The 23,001-nt window shown below is 37.7% G+C and overlaps 1 protein-coding gene across 1 annotated transcript; it reads right to left on the bottom strand.

Moving 5' to 3' along the window:
• Positions 1-9,634: 9,634 nt before the first annotated feature.
• cdk2 (cyclin-dependent kinase 2) lies at positions 9,635-21,307 on the bottom strand. Its single transcript, XM_051913113.1, has 7 exons — positions 20,966-21,307; positions 18,465-18,542; positions 18,214-18,334; positions 14,401-14,571; positions 12,144-12,245; positions 11,850-12,053; positions 9,635-10,210 (listed from the first exon to the last, which is right to left on the bottom strand). The coding sequence occupies exons 1-7, from the start codon at positions 21,079-21,081 to the stop codon at positions 10,106-10,108; spliced, it is 897 nt and encodes a 298-aa protein (XP_051769073.1). The 5' UTR covers positions 21,082-21,307; the 3' UTR covers positions 9,635-10,105.
• Positions 21,308-23,001: the final 1,694 nt, after the last annotated feature.

Here is a 23,001-nt window from a genome sequence, read left to right as displayed (position 1 = left end):
GTCAGATGCAGTCTCATATTATTTGGGATCCTCTTTTTTCTTCTGAATGGGAGACTGGCAGGTACAAGCGCTCCCTGGGGGGTGAAGTGGGCACTGGTGCTTCCTCGGTGGATGCTGCAGGCATGGTTGCTTCTTCAGGGGACAAGGCAGGCACAGGTGCTTCCTGGGTAGGCAGGGGGCATATGTGCTTCCTATTGTAATGAGGTGGCCACAGGTGCTTCCTCAGAGGATGTGGTGGCCAGGGAAATGTGCTTCTTGGGCAGGCAATGGGCATAGGTGCTTCCTCTTGGGACAAGTTGGGAACAGGTGCTTTTTTTAGGGGACACAGTGGGCACTGATGTTTCCTCTGGGGATGAGGCAGGCACAGATGCTTCCTCTGGGGATGTGGTGGGCACTAGTGCTCCTTTTGGTGTCCTGGTATGCGAAGGTGGTCACTTTGGGAAGGGGAAGGGTGTCAAGATGACATCACTTGTCAGATGCTTTCTCATATTATTTGGGATCCTCTTTTTTTCTCCTGAATAGGAGACTGGCAGGTACAGGTGCTTCCTCAGTGGATGCTGCAGGCATGGTTGCTTCTTCAGGGGACAAGGCAGGCACAGGTGCTTCCTGGGTAGGCAGAGACCATGGGTGCTTCCTATTGTAATGAGGTGGGCACAGGTGCTTCCTCAGAGGATGTGGTGGGCAGGCAAATGTGCTTCTTGGGCAGGCAATGGGCATAGGTGCTTCCTCTTGGGACAAGTTGGGCACAGGTGCTTTTTTTAAGGGAACACAGTGAGCACTGATGTTTCCTCTGAGGATGAGGCAGGCACAGATGCTTCCTCTGGGGATGTGGTGGGCACTAGTGCTCCTTTTGGTGTCCTGGTATGCGAAGGTGGTCACTTTGGGAAGGGGAAGGGTGTCAAGATGACATCACTTGTCAGATGCAGTCTCATATTATTTGGGATCCTCTTTTTTCTCCTGAATGGGAGACTGGCAGGTACAGGTGCTCCCTGGGGGGGTGAAGTGGGCACTGGTGCTTCCTCAGTGGATGCTGCAGGCATGGTTGCTTCTTCAGGTTACAAGGCAGGCACAGGTGCTTCCTGGGTAGGCAGGGAGCATGGGTGCTTCCTATTGTAATGAGGTGGGCACAGGTGCTTCCTCAGAAGATGTGGTGGGCAGGCAAATGTGCTTCTTGGGCAGGCAATGGGCATAGGTGCTTCCTCTTGGGACAAGTTGGGCACAGGTGCTTTTTTAGGGGACACAGTGGGCACTGATGTTTCCTCTGAGGATGAGGCAGGCACAGATGCTTCCTCTGGGGATGTGGTGGGCACTAGTGCTCCTTTTGGTGTCCTGGCATGCAAAGGTGGTCACTTTGGGAAGGGGAAGGGTGTCAAGATGACATCACTTGTCAGATATAGTCTCATATTATTTGGGATCCTCTTTTTTCTCCTGAATGGGAGACTGGCAGGTACATGTGCTCCCTGGGGGGTGAAGTGGGCACTGGTGCTTCCTCAGTGGATGCTGCAGGCATGGTTGCTTCTTCAGGGGACAAGGCAGGCACAGGTGCTTCCTGGGTAGGCAGGGAGCATGGGTGCTTCCTATTGTAATGAGGTGGGCACAGGTGCTTCCTCAGAGGATGTGGTGGGCAGGCAAATGTGCTTCTTGAGCAGGCAATGGGCATAGGTGCTTCCTCTTGGGACAAGTTGGGCACAGGTGCTTTTTTTAGGGGACACAGTGGGCACTGATGCTCCTTTTGGTGTCCTGGCATGCAAAGGTGGTCCCTTCAGGAAGGGATTCTGAATATCTGGTTGGGTGCGTCTCTCTCAATGTTTATGGTAGTTGCGGTCTTAGCTCAAGTTTTTACCTTGGAGGTCAGGAAACCAAGTCTTGAGTTTTCTCTTGAACTCAGCCTTCTCTTTTTCATTAGGTTTATAGTCAACTACTGGTGGGAGAAAAAACATAAGAGATCATTTTTCACAATTATTCTGAATATCTGGTAGGAAATGTGCGTCCCTCTCAATGTTTATGGTGGTTGCAGTCTTGGTTCAAGTTTTTACCTTGGAGGTCAGGAAACCAAGTCTTGAGTTTTCTCTTGAACTCAGCCTTCTCTTCCTCAGTGGGTTTATAGTCGGCTACTAGTAGAAAAAACATAAGAGATCATTTTCGACAATTATTTTGAATATCTGGGGGGAAATGTGTGTCCCTCTCAATGTTTATGGAGGTTGCAGTCTTGGCTCATGTTTTTACCTTGAAGGTCAGGAAACCAAGTCTTGAGTTTTCTCTTGAACTCAGCCTTCTCTTCCTCAGTGGGTTTATAGTCGACTACTAGTGGAAAAAACATAAGAGATAATTTTCGACAATTATTCTGAATATCTGGGGGAAATGTGTGTCCCTCTCAATATTTATGGAGGTTGCAGTCTTGGCTCATGTTTTTACCTTGAAGGTCAGGAAACCAAGTCTTGAGTTTTCTCTTGAACTCAGCCTTCTCTTTTTCAGTGGGTTTAGAGTCAGCTACTGGTGGGGGAAAAAAACATAATAAGGGTAACACTTTACAATAAGGTTAATTTGTTAACAGTTATTAATGTATTTAGTAACATGAACGTTTCAGTGCCTATAGTTGCGGTCCTGGCTGAACTTCTTACCTTTAAAGTCAGGAAAACAGATCTGGAGCTTTCTCTTGGGATGAGGTACGCACAGGTGCTTCCTCAGAGGATGTGGTGGGCAGGCAAATGTGCTTCCTAGGGAGGCAGTGTGCATGGGTGCTTCCTCTTGGGATGAGTTGGGCACAGGTGTTTCCTCTGGGGAGTCAGTAGGCACTGGTGCTTCCTCTGGGGAGTCAGCGGGCACAGGTGCTTCCTCTGGGGAGTCAGTAGGCACTGGTGCTTCCTCTGGGGAGTCAGTGGTCACTGGCGCTTCCTCTGGAGACGAGGTGCACACTTTTGGTGTCCTGACAGGCATAGTTGGTCCCTTGGGGGCCCTTGAGGGCAAAGGTGTCAAGACGACATCCCTTGTCTGATGCCATGTAATATTTTTAGGGATCCTCCATTTTTCCCTTCTCTCTTCAGCCTTCTCTTCCTCAGTGGGTTTATAGTCGGCTACTAGTGGGAAAAACATAAGAGATCATTTTCAACAATTATTCTGAATATCTGGGGGAAATGTGTGTCCCTCTCAATGTTTATGGTGGTTGCAGCCTTGGCTCAAGTTTTTACCTTGAAGGTCAGGAAACCAAATCTTGACTTTTCTCTTGAACTCAGCCTTCTCTTCCTCAGTGGGTTTATAGACGGCTACTAGTGGGAAAAAAACCATAATAGATCATTTTCGACAATTATTCTGAATATCTGGTGGGAAATGTGTGTCCCTCTCAATGTTTATGGTGGTTGCAGCCTTGGCTCGAGTTTTTACCTTGGAGGTCAGGAAACCAAGTCTTGAGTTTTCTCTTGAACTCCGCCTTCTCTTCCTCAGTGGGTTTATAGTCGGCTACTAGTGGGAAAAACATAAGAGATAATTTTTGACAATTATTCTGAATATCTGGTAGGAAATGTGTGTCCCTCTCAATGTTTATGGTGGTTGCAGCCTTGGCTCAAGTTTTTACCTTGAAGGTCAGGAAACCAAGTCTTGAGTTTTCTCTTGAACTCAGCCTTCTCTTCCTCAGTGGGTTTATAGTCAGCTACTAGTGGGAAAAACATAAGAGATCATTTTCAACAATTATTCTGAATATCTGGGGGAAATGTGTGTCCCTCTTAATGTTTATGAGGGTTGCAGCCTTGGTCAAGTTTTTACCTTGAAGGTCAGGAAACCAAGTCTTGAGTTTTCTCTTGAACTCCGCCTTCTCTTCCTCAGTGGGTTTATAGTCGGCTACTAGTGGGAAAAACATAAGAGATCATTTTCAACAATTATTCTGAATATCTGGGGGGAAATGTGCATCCTTCTCAATGTTTATGGTGGTTGTAGCCTTGGCTCAAGTTTTTACCTTGGAGGTCAGGAAACCAAGTCTTGAGTTTTCTCTTGAACTCAGCCTTCTCTTTTTCAGCGGGTTTAGAGTCAGCTACTGGTGGGGGGAAAAAACATAATAAGGGTAACACTTTACAATAAGGTTAATTTGTTAACAGTTATTAATGTATTTAGTAACATGAACGTTTCAGTGCCTATAGTTGCGGTCCTGGCTGAACTTCTTACCTTCAAAGTCAGGAAAACAGATCTGGAGCTTTCTCTTGGGATGAGGTACGCACAGGTGCTTCCTCAGAGGATGTGGTGGGCAGGCAAATGTGCTTCCTGGGGAGGCAGTGGGCATGGGTGCTTCCTCTTGGGATGAGTTGGGCACAGGTGCTTCCTCTGGGGAGTCAGTAGGCACTGGTGCTTCCTCTGGGGAGTCAGCGGGCACAGGTGCTTCCTCTGGGGAGTCAGTAGGCACTGGTGCTTCCTCTGGGGAGTCAGTGGGCACTGGTGCTTCCTCTGGGGAGTCAGTGGGCACAGGTGCTTCCTCTGGGGAGTCAGTGGGCACTAGTGCCTCCTCCAGGGAGGCAGTGGTCACTGGCGCTTCCTCTGGAGATGAGGTGCACACTTTTGGTGTCCTGACAGGCATAGTTGGTCCCTTGGGGGCCCTTGAGGGCAAAGGTGTCAAGACGACATCCCTTGTCTGATGCCATGTAATACTTTTAGGGATCCTCCATTTTTCCCTAAGTGGGGGCCTGGCAGGTACAGGTGCTCCCTGTGGGTACCCATCTGACTTGGGTGCTCCCACAGGGGACTGGGCAGGCACAGGCTCTCCCTGCTGGTGCCTATCAGGAACTGGGGTTCCTTGTGGGGCCTCCACTATTTCCCACTGGCCTGAAATGAGCCCACACTCATTCTTCTCAAATGATGAGCGTAAAAGATCTTCTACCTCCATTATTGCCCACCATCGCCCTGCAAGGAGGGCTGTGATGAGCTCATCATGCTCATCTAGGGGGCAGAAGGGTTCTGTTTCCATGAAACAGGGGGGCATGGTTGACATGCTCAGTTTGATGGATATGTGTCTTTGATGGCGGTAAGACATGTTATTCACAAAAAGTGTATAACTGAATGTCTGTTCGTGTGCAACAGTGAACTGTCTGTAAAACACTGTGAGTGAAAGAGAGAGGGAAGAAAAAAGATGAATTAAGTACACCCAGAAGCTGGTTGCCTTATTTTTATAACATTAATTAATTTATTATTATTTACAATAAGTGATATGCCCAGTGGCAGTCTGTCAGAGGACAATAAATTTTGTTTAAAAATCTTATGAATATATGAGCTAGCGTGTGGCGTAAAACCAGCACGGGGCAAAAAACACAAAGTATTGATACAAATACTTAAGCTAAAATACTGTTTTTAATAGTGTCTAAGTTAATACGTGTTTAAAACAACCACTTTAGCAAAGTTTGTACTATTTTCTGTTTATTTTGATAAAAATAATTCATTTTTGTTAAATAAATATACTGTCATTAAAGTATTTTAATATAAAATATAGCCTATTTTAATTAAAAAATTATTTAAAAAAAAGTAAAGATTCTAAAGCATTGAAGAAGATCCTATAATAATTTAATATAGATTTACAGTAGTAGCCTAACAATAAATGCTATTTTATTATATGATATGATTAATATTTTATAGTTTCATTATAAATATGATGATTATCTCTTAGGTGGACACCCAACTTAATATATGATATTTACCATCTGAATCTAACAATGTCATGTCAACAAGTGGAAAAGTCAGCCAGCTGTTTATTACCATGTTAATTATTGTTCCTTAAGTTTCGCCCCAACAGCAGCGGCGCATTTTAGCCCAAATTCCATACTTTTACATATTCGTCTGTTTTTGAAAAGTGGTACAGCAAGTTTTTGTGCCATCTAGTGGTTTAGAGGAAAATACAATCAAAGGCGCCTTTCGTATCGTTGACGAAATAGTTATTGAGGGAAGACACAACAGGCAAAAACAAAGTTTTTTCATGCACCTGTCAAATTTGAAAATTGTTTTTCCAGACTGGTGGAAAGAAAACAACCAAAATACACTTTTAAGTGTATCTTTTATAGCACTTCATCTATTTGCGTCTGTACATTTCAATTAAAGTACATAGTCAGAAATCTCCACTTCAGCAGAACTAACCTACACCAAACTTTACAGTTTTATTCCTATCTATATTCTGAAGATTTTTACAGAAGGGTTTGTTGATATATAATTTGCCTGATTTTATACATTTTATTCCTAAAAATGTGAAAAAAAAATTTTTTTTTTTCAGGCTGTTGACAGTATTTTCTGATTTATAGAGTGATAAAAAGAGATATCCAAAATCCCCTCTGTAAAAAACTTTGACTCTAACATGTCAAAAAAAAAAACAGAAAAAAAAGAGAAAGAAACAAGAATTTTGAACCTGACTTCATTCAATATTCAGATTTTTCTAGAAATTCATGCAAATCATTAGATAATGCCTCATTTGCCTATTTAAACAACATTTCAGAATGTTGATTATTACAAAAAAAATGTTTGCAATGTAATGTAATCAGTAAACTTGGGAAGTATTGTGATATCTATAAGTTAATTTTTTTTTTCTCAATTCACCTGGAGTGTCTCGCCTTAATTATACAATTATATAATAATAATTATTATAATATAGGCCTACTTATAATTATACATCGAGACAAAGATAGCCATTTGCTTAAACAGCATGGAAATATTTAAAAGATGAAAGGTCAACTCACAATCACTCGACGACTCCCTACAAAACGCGCTCTTGTCTGCACTGACATATATTACTGCCGAACGTTCTAAATTCGACGTCATAAAGGCCTAAAAACAAAACACGACGCTTACAGAAAACCATGAAGAATGTGTTTCATTCGATTAAAAATGAAGATAGCCTACTTAACAAACACTGAAAACGAATATGGATTTCGATTCATGATTGTTTTGTAGGCCAACCGCTCCGTTATTACCTTAATAAGTTAAAATTATAACAAACCAGCGCTTTTTATCGATTAACTTGCATGTGAGCAATTAAAGTTGACACGATTAATTTAAATTAATATAGATTAAATATAGATTAATCCTTATTATAGCTTTTTTTGTTGTTGTTTGATTATCATTTATAATACAGACAGCCAATAGTAGACAGTAGCATGTTTTAAAGGCTGCTGTCACTAAGACCTAATGGACGGAGACAATATGCTGTTACACACGCTGTTCACATTCACATAACCAACGTTAATATAGGTCAAGACGGGCATTTTGACATAACTGTGTGTGTTTTTGAACGTTTATGTGTAATAAACCGCGAAAACTCGCGAGAGGCGGCTATGTGTGTGTGCTTTGGTTGAGAGCGCGCTGACTGAAGACCGTTTCTCAGAGAGCGCGCGCAGTTTTTTCTCCCCAGGACATAGCTTACATTTTACCGTAATGTTCTTGCCAAATGTCAAAAATGTGAAGTAATTGGAATATTTCCATTCTGCAAAACAGCCACTCGCTTCTGCCGACATCTTCAGACAGAGACTACGAAGCCAACTGGTACGAAGTTGCGAACTCACGCGCAACTGCATTACAGCTAACGATTTTAAAGAGGCAGCGTTCACTTTTACCTTAGACGACAAATTTAGATTTTAAATTCAATATTGATTTAAACAGAACTAATTTACAGTATGTAACGCAAGTACATTATAAGTGACTGTAATTAAATTACCTAAAAATGAACAGTAATCCCTTACTTTACTTTTACAGTGGATAAGTAATTTAATTACAGTAACGCGTTACACCCAACACTGGCTGAAAGGTTTGTTTGAGCTGCGCCCTCTACTGTACAGTAGTGTTGTAGTACTCGAGACCGGTCTTAAGACCATTTTTTGAAGGTCTCGGTCTTGTCTTGGTCTCAGACTAAAAGGACTTTTATTTCAAGACCGGTCAAGACCACAACTGCGGGGATATCACTAAATTGTCATTGCATTCTCTGATTTCTTTGTTAACATCATTAATTTGACTGGATGTAAAACTTCCTGCTTCAAATGCAATCAACTTATTTCTAATTTCATTTATTTTGTTACTGTTGTGCCGGGTCAGAAATCAATAAGAGATTGTGTCGAAAATGTCACCAAAATGAATACAAATGCCCACAAAATTCAAGATATAATTGCAAAAAAGTACTTGTATAAGATCTTGATATTTATATTATAACATACATATGATATAATTAGCAGTTAAGCAATATCACAAGAAAGAGGGCTGTTTTCACAAATATGAGCACAATTGCAAACGTGATATTGATTTTTTTTTTTTTTTTTTTTTTACCAATGTTCAATAAACAAAATGTTATTTTTAAAACATTAATCTCAACATTATATATGCATTTGTAATTGTACCAATTCAGATGCAACTTCTGTTCTACCTCTGCAGTGTAAAGATGAATTTTGTTCGTGATTTCAATTGATTGGTAACAGCTCTATATAGTGTCTTATTATTCTAATTGTAATTATTGATTAAAAATAAGACATTTCTCAGGCAATAAATGTGGATCTTTCAGATGAATTTGAGGAGTGCTAGTCTGGTCTTGACTCGGTCTCGACTTGCCTTGGTCTCAACCCCTCAGAGTCTTGGTCTTGACTATGGTAAAATGGTAAAAGCAATGGTAAAAGCAAACCCATTCATGGTACCTAAAACCCAGGGTTGGCGCAAACTAATCTAAAACTTACCTGGCCATCCAGATAAACCAGCTTCATTTGGATTGTGCAAGGCCTCTTCTCAAAAGCAATTTTTAAGGATTGTTGTGTTTGTTATGCATATACTTCATTGCAAACGCAGCACTGACAAACCAGTGTTAAGTACACTTATTTACATGCATTGCAAGCTTCAAGCTTAAAATAATCTTAAATTTAAAACATCAAAGATGGTATTCTCCTGGTATTATAGGCAGTACTGCAAAGGTAAAGCTTAAACAAGAAACACAAAAAAGAAATTTTGGTAACACTTTACAATAAGGTTCATTAGTTAAATACATTAGTTATCATGAATTAATAATGAACTGCACTTATACAGCATTTTTTAATCTTTGTTAATTTCAACATTTACTAATACATTATTAAAATCTTGTTAACATTAGTTAATGCACTGTGAACTAACATGAACAAACAATGAACAACTGTATTTTCATTAACTAACGTTAATGAAGATTAGTAAATACAGTAGCAAATGTACTGCTCATTGTTAGTTCATGTTAGCTAATACATTAACTAATGTTTAACTAATGAACCTTATTGTAAAGTGTAACCGAAACTTCAAATGAAACATATAGATTTCACATTGGATGAACAACCTCACTAAATTTATTTTACAGTTTGATCAATATCAATTTCCTTACATTGACTATCAAAAAATATCTATTGAGTTCTCCAAAGTAATACCTGACTTGTATTAAACTTATCTAACTAGCATTTTACACAGAGAAGAAACCCCATTTTAAATGATGCTTTAAATAAAACTTCTTTGTGGTTTATTCCATTATGTTTATTGCTGTTTAAATGGTGCTTCAATAAAGAGATCTTAAAATATAATACTATGACCAGATCCTTTTATATTTCACCTTTATAATTTGCCTGTTGAAAAAGTTAGTTCAGGGAACAGAATGTGGAAACAATATGTAACACAATGTAAATAAGATGTAACATGAGTTTAATTGAAGTTGCAGAGACATATGTTTTATGAAACTATCAAAAGAAATCAGTTTTAAAATAATTAATAGAAGAATATAATCTTTAAAAAAGGCTGGTACAGAGCATTCAATGTGATATGTACATATTGCATTCATGAATAATACAATTTCACACGTTATATTGGCCACTGGCACTGGAATGTCATCTCCAAACTACGAGGATGAGGAAACACCACATCTCGCCTATGAAAAATCTTCCAGGTAATTTTAATGAAATTGTTACTATTAGCACAAACGTTTTCCAGTGAAATGCAAAGGTGCAGTGGATAAACTTCAGATTAAAATAAACCAGAAAGACATTGAGAAAAGGTACAACTGATCAGATTATAAAACTGAATTTTCGAACAGCTGGGAAATAGTTCTCAGAAAAAGTGACCCAGCATTCAGTCCATTGGTGCTGAAGTACTGGTGCCCTTACAGGCGTAAGGGAGGCACTGGCATGGTGACGTCACGGAAGAACCGATGAACAAGGGCGTTTTTTGCTGAGATCCTCTTGTTAGGATCATAGATCATCATTTGCTGTAAAAAAAAAAAAAAAAAAAAAAAAAGTTAAAAACTGGAAATATTCAAATCAAATAGACAAAAATTCTGGAATATGGGTCGACGTTTAAAATTCAATTGCTTGGTTAAAAATAAGGATGGCAGGGGGTAAGGGTGATCGGGTCACCTAGCGATTCCGATTCTGCTTACCGATTCTGATTCTTATCGATTCCAGTAAAGTAAAAACATTTAGTCAAACATTTATATCAAACATATTTATTCTGTGTCTTTTGGCAAAAGGTTTTGTTGCAGCCGATTTCCATGAACAAAAATCAGCAGCCTAAAAAACACTAACATTTTCCTATGGTTTTAACAAAAATACCACAGCACAAACAACTGGACTAATATACATTTCAAACATTATTAAAGACAAGTAGACAGTAATAATAAAATGAGAACAAAAATACAAATTAGCAATAGCACATATAAATAAATCTGAACAGTTCAGGTACAGAAACTGCAATCAAATATAAAATAACACTGCACAGTTCTATTTTTCGAAATAAAATACATATCAACTTACGGAAGGAACGCGGCGCCAGTTCCGTTTTTTCTGTAAGTTTAATAGGTGTAGGACATTTAGCGTAAGCTTTTTGAAGAATACGGAATCGCGTTCTGGTGGAAGCACTTGTGATGCGATCATGTGTGTCTATAAAGCATATACATTTTCTTTTCTTTTTTTTTTTTAAGAAAATGACCGATCGTTTTGCTAGGTAAGACCCTTATTCCTCGTCTGGTATCGTTTAAAGCCCTTTGAAGCTGCACTGAAACTGTAATTTTGACCTTCAACCGTTTGGAGACCATTGAAGTCCACTATAAGGAGAATAATCCTGGAATGTTTTCTTTAAAAACCTTAATTTCTTTTCGACTGCAGAAAGAAGGACATGGACATCTTGGATGACATGGGGGTGAGTAAATTATCAGGAAAATTTTATTTGAAAGTGGACTATTCCTTTAACCATTATTCTTCTTCTGTGTATTGAAGTCAATTGAAAAAAACAAGTCATAAATCAAAAATATACAAAATATATTCAATGTATGGGGAAAAGCCATAGACATCAAAAATATACATTCCAAATATAAGTCATAATCCTTAAAGCTATTAAATGTATACATAAATTTACTAAATACATTCTTTAAAGAAAAATACCATATCCAAATAAATACAGACTTCAAAGTACATGCACATTGAACGTGGACAAACCATATTTAATTTTACTGTGTGCACGGCGCAAATGGTCTGTTACATGCATGACTTTGGTAACTTTAATAAAGAATAATCTATATTTAATTTATACAGTGAAGATTATATACTGTGTTATTTTTACATTTGATTACTAAAACATGTACCTGAAAAACACTTGTTTATTTCATTTGTATCTTTGTTCTGTTGTATTTGTGCTATTTGTAATTGGATTATTTGTTCTTATTTTATTACTGTTTACTTGTCTTTAATAATATTTTAAATTGACATTAATTAGGCTAGTAGTTTTTGCTGTAGTGTAGTGCTTGATTGCATCCTGCCAAACTACAAGCAGCTCAATAAATGTTAACAACAAAGCAGCTTCACCAACCCCAGTCAGGCTGTGATACTAGATAAACTTTGTTGCTCTCTTACCGCAAGGAGGTCTCGGCCATCATCATCCAGAGGAGGCACCACTTTAGACAGGTCCTGTCGTGCCCACTTGGGAAAGGAGGGTTTGTAGTCTGGCATTGAGGTGACTCCAGGCCATATAGATTCATCCGGAGTGCCCAGTGTTCGAAATATTCGGAAGAGCTGGTCTATTTCAGAGTCTCCAGGAAACAATGCCCTCCGAGTAATCTGGTATGAAAAGCCAGACAGTAAATAAACATCTTAAGCCATCAATAAAAGCAAGATGATAAGATGTGTACATAAAACAAATAATAATACCATTTCAGCAAAGATGCAGCCCAAACTCCAGATGTCAACAGCTGTAGAATAATATTTACATCCCAGGAGAATCTCTGGAGCTCTGTACCACAAAGTTACCACCTATGAAAAAGAATCAAATTAAGGCAGTTACAGATCAGTTGTGCAGAACACAGGGTTTGTCCTGGGTCTCTGATGGTACATGGTCACCCACACATGCAAAGTTAGATAATAACAATAGCAATTCATTAATAATTTTATATTTGCACAGGACAAGAGTGTCATGAAGGATCTAAGAATATAATTTGATTCCTTAATAGTATGTTACAATAGTTGTTTCAAACAAGCAAACATAAATGTTACATAGATTAACTTATTTTTTTCATATTATAATTTAATCTTATGTTGTGTTCTGAATTGTCTTTAAAAAGTAGAGATAGAGAGTCTCCATTTTAAGTTTTTTTTTTTTTTTTTTTTTTTAAGGTCACAGGACCTTATTTTGTGAAGCAGTAAGTATCTATTCTATTTTTTGGGCTTGATATGATAACGCTTGTTGATTTAGTGCTGGTCAGACAAGAAATAATGAGAATTGAGAAAGGCACTAAGATAATCAATAAACTCCTCATATTTATTAATAGTGAACAAAAGCTCCACTGTTTAGACAGTTTAGACTCATTATTGGCTGGCTCTTGCGTCAACATCACACTTATGCGTCGTGCTGCTCACGTCAACAGCGTCGGCCAATAATGAGTCAGCGCTCTGATGTAGAACCTTGAAGCGCTGAACGTAAACAGCATAAGAGAATGACACAGAAGAGACGATATTGTTGAATAAAGTTATTTTTGTTTTGGCACACAGGAAGGTCTTACGGGTGTGGAACGACCCGAGTAGTGTAGTCACGGTACCAAAATTCCAGTAGTCGGTACCAATACCATTAAAATTGTACGGTTCTCGGTACCAATTTCGGTACCACAGGAAAATATGTTATTTACTATTTTATTTAACTAGCCTTTTTTTAAAAAAAACATTAAATATGATGGTAATCATGCATATAAATATTTGGAGCGCGTGTGTGTGTATGTTTGTGAAATGAAATAAATTTTGAAATATAAAAAAATAAATAAACAAATGCTCAAACATCCATTTTGTAATAGATGTGTGTTTATTTTAGCTATTCCGTCAATGAAACGACACACTACAGCCTGTAAAACTATTAAATAAATATCAGTAAATAATGGTAACCTAAATAATAAAGTTAAATATTACTTACAAAAAAACATTCGTTTTTTAATTTCCACACAAAGATGCGTCATATAGCCGCTCTGCGCTTTGAGAGGAATGTGGGACACGAGCAGGAAAGAGACCATATCTCTTTAATAATAACTTCATGTTATCTCCTGATGTTAAAAGCAACTGACACTTGTTGTAAAAGGTCTAAAGAGCTAGTTTTATCTTCAGACATTCAGGCTATGTTTGATTTAGCACTGCCAGAGAAAGCAAAAATAAAAAAATAAAAAATAAAATTCTGTAGAATATTAAATAAAATATTGTAGTGTACCAAATGAGAGGGTTCCCTGTATAGTCTGCAACATTATTTTGGAGAGATTTTTTTTCCTTAAGAAAAACCAAACTATTGGTATCGGCATCAGCCGATATCATTATGAATAATCGGCTATCGGTATCGGCAGAGAAATTTAGGATCGGTGCACCTCTAGTTTATACTACCCCTTACAACCCGAATGAAATTTTAATTGGATTGGGCCAATTCATTCCAATTGACATGGTTACGTGTGACTTTTTTTATTTCGACTTTGCTACTAGTCTGATTTCAATCAGATTATTAGTGTCCATTTAAATGCAGCTACTGTTAAAAAGGTATTTGTCATTGAATCATTCATTCAAGAAATTTGTTCAAACACACTGATTCATCCAGTAATGAAACAAGTGAAGTCTTTATGAGCGAGTCATTGAGTCATTAATAATTCAAAACGAATTAAAAAAAATAAATAAAAAAATTCAAAGTAATTCAATATTTTTTAAATAGACTGCAGCAATTAACATTATTTTGTTTAGTTGTCTATTCAGAATCGTGGGAGAATCGTGATTGTGATTCTCAATTTATCCAGAATTGTGCAGCTCTAATTCCCAGTGAACACCTGAAAAGAGGTTTCAACTGTAGCAAACTCCTTGTTATGCATTATATGATTCCACCTGATTTAGGATTAAAACATACTGAGCATATCCTTTAAAACTCTAGAGCAATGTTTCTGCCTCTCACCTCATGTGTATAAGTCCGTACAGGTACACCAAATGCTCTGGCCAAACCAAAGTCAGCCAGTTTGATCTCGCCCTGAGCATTGATCAGGAGATTCTGGGGTTTGAGATCCCTGTGAAGAACCCGATGGGAGTGACAGAAGGCCAATCCCTGGAGCAACTGGAACAGGTAACTCTGAACAAATAGACAGACATATTATTAGACACACATTATTCCCCACATTATTACCACACCACCTCAGATGTTTAACAGTTGTGGGCTACATTTCCCAAAAGCATTGTAAGCCTAATAGTAATACGTCACACCAGGACAAACTTTCATTGTTGAGAGAGAAAAAACCCCAGACAAGTCACATCAGTGTATGGGCCTATTTACACCTGGTCACCTCATGCATTTTTACTGATCGGATAGCTATCTGATTTGTTAAAACTCTTCCATTTACACTTGGCCACATATACAATCTTCAATTCCCACGCTATATGCAAATTCAACAGGGTTCACATCAACGAATATCACGTCAATGCAATCCTTAAGTCTCACTACTTTTAATGAAGATGATTGTGTGTTGAGCATCTGCAATGTCGAACTTTAAATTACGGCGATGCATGCTGCAGTAGCGCTGTTATATTGGTCTACAACATGTCATATAGCCTATAACACGCTCACACATTTATTTTTTACCATTTTGGGAATTTACATATGTGGTTTCAACAACCAGATGCATTTACACTTGTGCAATTTCGTCTGGAATGCATCCCAGACCACCTCCTGAAGTGATCAGATACCTATCCGATCAGAGAAAGCGCATTAAGTGACCAGGTGTAAAAAGGCCTTACAAGTCACATTTTTTATTATATTCAGGAATAACGACAAATACCGGTAAATAAAACTAAATGTCTACAAACACTATAAATATGCATTTTAGCTCTCCTCACTCCTTAAAGAACAAGAACAAGAATTAAAAATAAAAGTATAAAATAAATCATGGTGTCTTTTATCATTAACAACATTATAAACACAAATCCTAAACAAACTTAAAGTGAAACTGAATTACCAGCATGTAGGAAATGAGATATACAAATAAACTTGATATGCCTTATCTTGTCTAACAAGCACAAATTGTGTTTAAGTTGAATACGCATACCTACGCCACACCATCCACGTGCAGTCAGATTTTTGTGTCCACGCAGACTTGTGCATGAATCCAAATATTTCCACATATTCACGATGCAACATTTGGCTCCTAAACTATTATTTCTTTTGTAAAAATGGCTTTGTACTTCACCTCTGTCCCAATTTTCATGTAAAACAGACCCCTTCACATGTGCAAAAATGTGGCATTGGGGCGGTCATGCGGCACATCCCTTTAATGTACAATAAATGATTTAAATTTGTTTTTTTACAGAAACTTGGCACAGGATGGTCCTAGTTCTAGCTCCTCAGAGCCAAAACTGACCTATAGAGCACAATTTTAATATAAACAAATTTTGCTTAATTCTGCTTCAAGGCTTCCTATTATGCTTAATAAGTTCATAATTTTGTTTATGGGATCAACTAGAATACGGTTACATCATTTAATGTCCAAAAAGCTCATTTTTCTTAAAATTAACATTGTTGCAGTACCTGTTTACACCCTCTGTCTGAATGCTGTTTTAGTTTCAGTTTCTTTAAAACCTGCCTTCCAAAAAGCACAGTTTGCTCTGATTGGTCAGCCAGCTCCAGTCTGTTGTGATTGGTCTACTTCTTAGAGTGTTTATCAGAAATGCAATGCCCCTTACCATAACCGGCAAGTACTTTCAATGCGCAGAAAGCTACTGAAGACATATTTAAAACAGTTCATGTGACTGCAGTGGTTCAACCTTAATGTTATGAAGCGACGAGAATACTTTTTGTGCACCAAAAAAAACAAATTAACGACTTTATTCAACAATTTCTAGTGATGGGCGATTTCAAAACACTGCTTCATGAAGCTTTGAAGCTTTACGAATCTTTTGTTTCGAATCAGTGGTTTGGATCATGTATCAAACTGCCAAAGTCACATGATTTCAGTAAACGAGGCTTCCTTATGTCAGAAGTGTTTGGAAATTTTTTTTAAATTTCAATGGTTCACCACTGGGGGGCGATGATCTCTGTGAACCCATGAATCAAGTCTACAGGTTTTACCTGATCTCTTATCAGTTTTATAAATTTGTAGATGTTTTAATTAGACATTAGTAGGCCTATAATTAAATAGAATAATAGCAGTTAATAGTCTCTTATAGGCCTGTTTAGCTGAGCCATCTATGGGACAAACAAAACAAGAAAATTGAAAATTGATAAAAGAAGGCATTTTATACATATACACCTGAAACATGTAAGTAGTAGCAACTTTACATGGCCGCTTGCTTTAACGTTAACCTAGAAAAATGTGGGCTATTCAAGTGTTTGTGCGGAGTGTGAATAGTTATTTTCAGGGGCCCGCTCTTCGAACGTCTCTAACTCGGTTAGCTGGATTTGACTGATGACGATTTGTTATGATCTTGGATTGTTCGGTTCTTCGACGCTCATCCTGGACATTCTGCCATAGCAACAGGTCTGTAAGCTTAAACCTGCTTGTGAGCAGGCGTATTTCATGTAAACAGGATTAGATTGCACCTTTTTAAGCGGAATTGATGCTTAAAATCTGTCCCAGCCACTGCTAATTTATTTCAAGAGTACTCTACTTATCCAGGGACAATCATTTAAAATTATAATAATTTACAAATTAATTTGAAAATAATATTATAGACACAACATTATAAACTATAGACACAGCAAGTTTTACTCATTGAAAGTTTTATTTATGATGGAATAATTTATAATTGTATTGGAGTCTTACACACATGCTGTACAGTTATTCTGAGCCGTGCATTAATTTGAGTGGTGACAGCTATTATGGGAGTGGCCTGATGCAGTGCAGGAGATGCAGATAACTTGATCTTGACTATATTTAATTTTTAATTAAAACTTTAACTAATTCTGTCACGTAACAAATCTGCTTCAAAGATAAAATTAAATGAATTGCGAATTACAACATTGAAATAAAAATGTCATGACTCTACAAATGCTTGTGAATCATGTAAAACAAAAATAAAAACAGTGCACATTTCATTTATATATTTTAACATTTATGTCATTCTGTCATTTTGTTCGCTTGGCTGTTTCATTATAAAGGTCCAGAAATTCGTCGAGTTTTTTTCTAATTATATGACGTCATTATGTTGCTGTCTTGCCCCCAGCCAATCGCTGCATTGCTGATCGTGCTTTCGAGTATCGATACGTCCCTTTTCAAGGAACACGAGAACGTGCAGTAATCTCAGACAACTTAATCCTGAGATTTTAATCCAATCCCCAAATTTGTTTGAAGAACCAAATTAGCCAGAGATCAGTTATCACGATTAGAAGATCTAGCATCTGTCAAATCATCTCAGATGTATTAAGCGAGGTACGAAGAACGGACCCCAGGTCTATATCCGTTCAGTCAGATTTGGCGCTGCAAACATGGATGACAGCTTTTAACTAATCTATGCTGGCAAATAATCATGGCCACCTGATGTGAATTATATAAATAATTTTAGTACAGCCGTTCAAAATCTGAGTGTCAACCATGTTGCATAGTAAAGCGACCACCAACAACATTTTGGGCAGGGATTAATGTAAACACAGATATCAGCTACCAGTCGTGTCTAAAGGGAATGTAAACAGGCGGGACAAAAAATAAATAAAAAAAATCTGATATGGTCAAAAGATCAGATCAGTCCATTAAGACTTGCAGAGTAAACGCAGCTCTAAACTCACCTTCACGAGTGGCAAAGATATGCCAGAAACAGAGGATGAGTCCATAAACCTCTTCAGGTCTTGGTGAAGAAATTCAAACACCAAGTAAAGCTTATTTTCTGTGTGTATCACATCACGCAATCTGTGGGCGAGAAAACAGCCACTGTGAGACTTAAGAAGTTTGTTTACTCTACATCATGATGTGAACACAGGACTAGTTATGCACTGATCAAAATCATGAATAGGACTAAGGTTTTAGACATTGCTCATACTTGACTATGTTTGGGTGATTGAGCTCTTTTAGCAGAGAGATCTCACGTATGGCAGTGCTGGGAACACCTTCAGTTTCTCTGAAACCAAACAAATAATCATGTCAATCAAACACATCCAACATATAAGACAAACATCTGTTTATATGATTAGTGTACCTCATCATCTAACAGCCTATGAAACAGTTAAATTAGTTAAAGGGTTAGCCCATGATTTACTCACCCTCAAGCCATCCTAGGTGTATATGACTATCTTCTTTCAGATGAACACAATCAGAGTTATATTAAAAAATATCCTGGCTCTTCCAAGCTTTATAATGGGAGTGAATGGTACCTTAGATTTTAAAGCCCCCAAAAAGAGGGAATCCAGAGGATAGAGCAAAACAAAACACCGGTCACAAATAAAAGAGAAGAGGAGCTTGAGTTTGTTGCCCAGCCCTACTTGTTTGAACTGCGAGAGGCGTCTACTCTCACCTAAGTTTATGCTACTCCTACATCATGCGTCGGGTCAGAGGTCACTCTTTCGCTGGACCTAGACTCGTGTACGACCATTACCGGAAGCCAGTGATTATAGTTTATAAAGTTATAAATATAGATATTTGTCTTACAAAAACGCATCACTTCGCTTCAGAAGGCATTTATTAACCCCCTGGAGCCGTATGGATTACTTTTATGATGGATGGATGCACTTTTTTTGGGGTTCAAAATCTAACGTACCATTCACCACAATTATAAAGCTAGGAAGAGCCAGGATATTTTTTAACATAACTCCGAGTTTGGCTAAAAGAAGATAGTCATATACACGTAGGATGGCTTGAGGGTGAGTAAATTATGGGATAATTTTCATTTTTGAGTGAACTATACCTTTAAGATTAGCTAAATCAGGTATCACGAAAAAGCAATGAGCAATATAACATTTATCAATCTAGGTTAATGTTAATTTCCACATACACATGTTTTAAATTTCGAGTTGTATACACCGATCAGGCATAACATTATGAGCACTGACAGGTGAAGTGAATAACACTGATTATCTCTTCATCACGGCACCTGTTAGTGGGTGATATATTAGGCAGCAAGTGAACATTTTGTCCTCAAAGTTGATGTGTTAGAAGCAGGAAAAATGGGGCAAATTGTGATGGCTAGATGAGATCGTCTCCAAAACTTCAGCTCTTGTGGGGAGTTCCCGGTCTGCAGTGGTCAGAATCTATCAAAAGTGGTCCAAGGAAGGAACAGTGGTGAACCGGCGACAGGGTCATGGGCGGCCAGGGCTCACTGATGCATGTGGGGAGTGAAGGCTGGCCCGTATGGTCTGATCCAACAGATGAGCTACTGTAGCTCAAACTGTTCAAGAAGTTAATGCTGGTTCTGATAGAAAGGTGTCAGAATACACAGTGCATCCCAGTTTGTTGCATATGGGGCTGCACAGCCACAGACCAGTTAGGGTGCCCATGTTGACCCCTGTCCACCGCCGAAAGAGCCAAAAGTGGGCATCAGATCTGGACCACGGAGCAATGGAAGAAGGTGGCCTGGTCTGTAAATCACGTTTTCTTTTACATCACGTGGATGGCTGGGTGCGTGTGCGTCGCTTACCTGGGGAACACATGGCACCAGGATGCACTATGGAAAGAAGGCAAGCCGGCGGAGGCAGTGTGATGCTTTGGGCAATGTTCTGCTGGGAAACCTTGGGTCCTGCCATCCATGTGGATGTTACTTTGACACGTACCACCTACCTAAGCATTGTTGCACACCATGTACACCCTTTCATGGAAACGGTATTCCCTGGTGTCTGTGGCCTCTTTCAGCAGGATAATGCGCCCTGCCACAAAGCAAAAATGGTTCAGGAATGGTTTGAGGAGCACAACAACAAGTTTGTGGTGTTGACTTGGCCTCCAAATTCCCTGATCGAGCATCTATGGGTTGTGCTGAACAAACAAGTCCGATCCATGGAGGCTCCACCTCGCAACTTACAGAACTTAAAGGATCTGCTGCTAACATCTTGGTGCAGATTCCACAGCACACCTTCAGGGGTCTAGTGGAGTCCATGCCTCGACGGGTCAGGGCTGTTTTGGCAGCAAAAGGGGGACCAACACAATATTAGGAAGGTGGTCATAATGTTATGCCTGATCTGTGTATATTAACATTGTTAATGCATTATAAACAAACATGAATGAACAATGAACAGCACTACATTTATGAACCTATATTAACAACTTCAGTAAAAAAAAGGCTCATTATTTGTTCATGACATTAACTAATGTTAACAAAGTGAAACTTTGTAAAGTGCTAGGATTTTCTGCTTGAACAAAGAGTTTTAAATATCCAGTGCAACAGCTTTGACAGATCGTCTCTCCAAGAGGTGAACTGATTTTTAAAAGCACTTATACTCGTAAATCACGAATCATTCATAAACATAAATTATACAGTTTGGAGTGTGACTGTATGCGAGTTATTTAAATCTGAATGGCTTCTCGACTACACAAAAACAAATGACAAACACTTACGTGTCTAATCGAATTTTCTTCAGCGCGACAGTCTCTCCAGTGATTTTATTCTTGGCTTTATAAACCACCCCATATGTCCCCTCTCCAATCTTTTCCACTTTCTGAAAGGACTCCATGTCAAACTCCCCCTTTTCCGGGGAAACTTCCACTCTAAATCTATTTAAAACAACAGATGTGTTGGCGAGAGCACTTTTAGTTGCACAACGACGATCAGAAACATTAAAATCGTTTATTTAATACGTAAAAAAACAGGCAACCGAAAGTCATATCACAACTTAACATCAATAACGCCAATTCCCGCGTTTCAAACAACACGCCCTCGCGACAAAGCACAAAAAACAGGCCCCGCCCTCCGACCAAAAGAAGAAACGTCAGCCTACCGTAAACCAATGAACTGAGTGAAACAACAAAGGCCTCCCACATTACGTAAAAACCGACCACACTTTAAAAAAAACTCGGCTTATGTGTAACCAATGAACTGAGCGAGAAAAATAACGTCCGCCCTCTTCACGGTTCCGCTGGGCTGCAAACGACCGCACGAGCATCATCAGTTCAAACTATAATAATACAAAACAGATTTAGCTGACTCTGTTCGGCTCTATTCCTATGGAAGTTCATTTCGTACACTTCAGAAAAAAATCATAAAAAAATAATAAGTCACAACTATGACATATTAAGTCGAAATTGTGACAATTACTACGTCCTATTTTTGACTTTTATATCATAAATATGACGTAAAAAAGTTGAAATTATGAGATAAAGTCGAAAATATAACATATTAAGCAGTAAGTGACATTAAGTTGAAATACTCCGTCCAAAATGATTCATACTAAGTAATAATTAACATATTAAGTCGAAATTATGAATACTACGCTCTAATTTTTGACTTTTATATCATAATTGTGACATAAAGGATTGAAATTATGAGATAAAATCAAAATTATATGACATATGTAATAATTATGATGTATTAAGTCGAAATTATGGCATACCATTCCCTAATTTTGACTTTTATATCATAATCAAGATGTAAAAAGTTGAAATTATGAGATAAAGTCGAAAATATAACATATTAAGCAGTAAGTGAGATATATTACGTTGAAATACTCTGCCCAAAATGATTCATACTAAGTAATAATTAACATATTAAGTTGAAATTATGAATACTACGCTCTAATTTTTAACTTTTATACTTGTGACATAAAGGACTGAAATTATGAGATAAAATCAAAATTATATGACATATGTAATCATTATGATGTATTAAGTCAAAATGATGGCATACTATGCCCTAATTTTGACTTTTATATCATAACTATGATGTAAAAAGTTGAAATTATGAGATGGTCAACATTATTCATACTAAGTAACAATTGACATATTAAGTTGAAATTATGAATACTACGCCCTAATTTTTGACTTTTACATCATAATTGTGACATAAAAGATTGAAATTATGAGATAAAATCAAAATTATATGACATGTGTAATCATTATGACATATTAAGTCGAAATGATGGCATACCATTCCCTAATTTTGACTTTTATATCATAATCAAGATGTAAAAAGTTGAAATTATGAGATAAAGTCGAAAATATAACATATTAAGCAGTAAGTGAGATATATTACGTTGAAATACTCTGCCCAAAATTATTTATACTAAGTAATAATTAACATATTAAGTCGAAATTATGAATACTACGCTCTAATTTTTGACTTTTATATCATACTTGTGACATAAAGGATTGAAATTATGAGATAAAATCAAAATTATATGACATATGTAATAATTATGACGTATTAAGTCGAAATTATGGCATACCATTCCCTAATTTTGACTTTTATATCATAATCAAGATGTAAAAAGTTGAAATTATGAGATAAAGTCGAAAATATAACATATTAAGCAGTAAGTGAGATATATTACGTTGAAATACTCTGCCCAAAATTATTTATACTAAGTAATAATTAACATATTAAGTCGAAATTATGAATACTACGCTCTAATTTTTGACTTTTATATCATACTTGTGAC

This window comes from Ctenopharyngodon idella, chromosome 11 (genome assembly GCF_019924925.1).
Source record: "Ctenopharyngodon idella isolate HZGC_01 chromosome 11, HZGC01, whole genome shotgun sequence".
Lineage (NCBI taxonomy): Eukaryota > Metazoa > Chordata > Actinopteri > Cypriniformes > Xenocyprididae > Ctenopharyngodon > Ctenopharyngodon idella.
The sequence above is the reverse complement of the archived record's forward strand: the minus strand, read 5'-3'. Positions and strand labels throughout refer to the sequence as shown.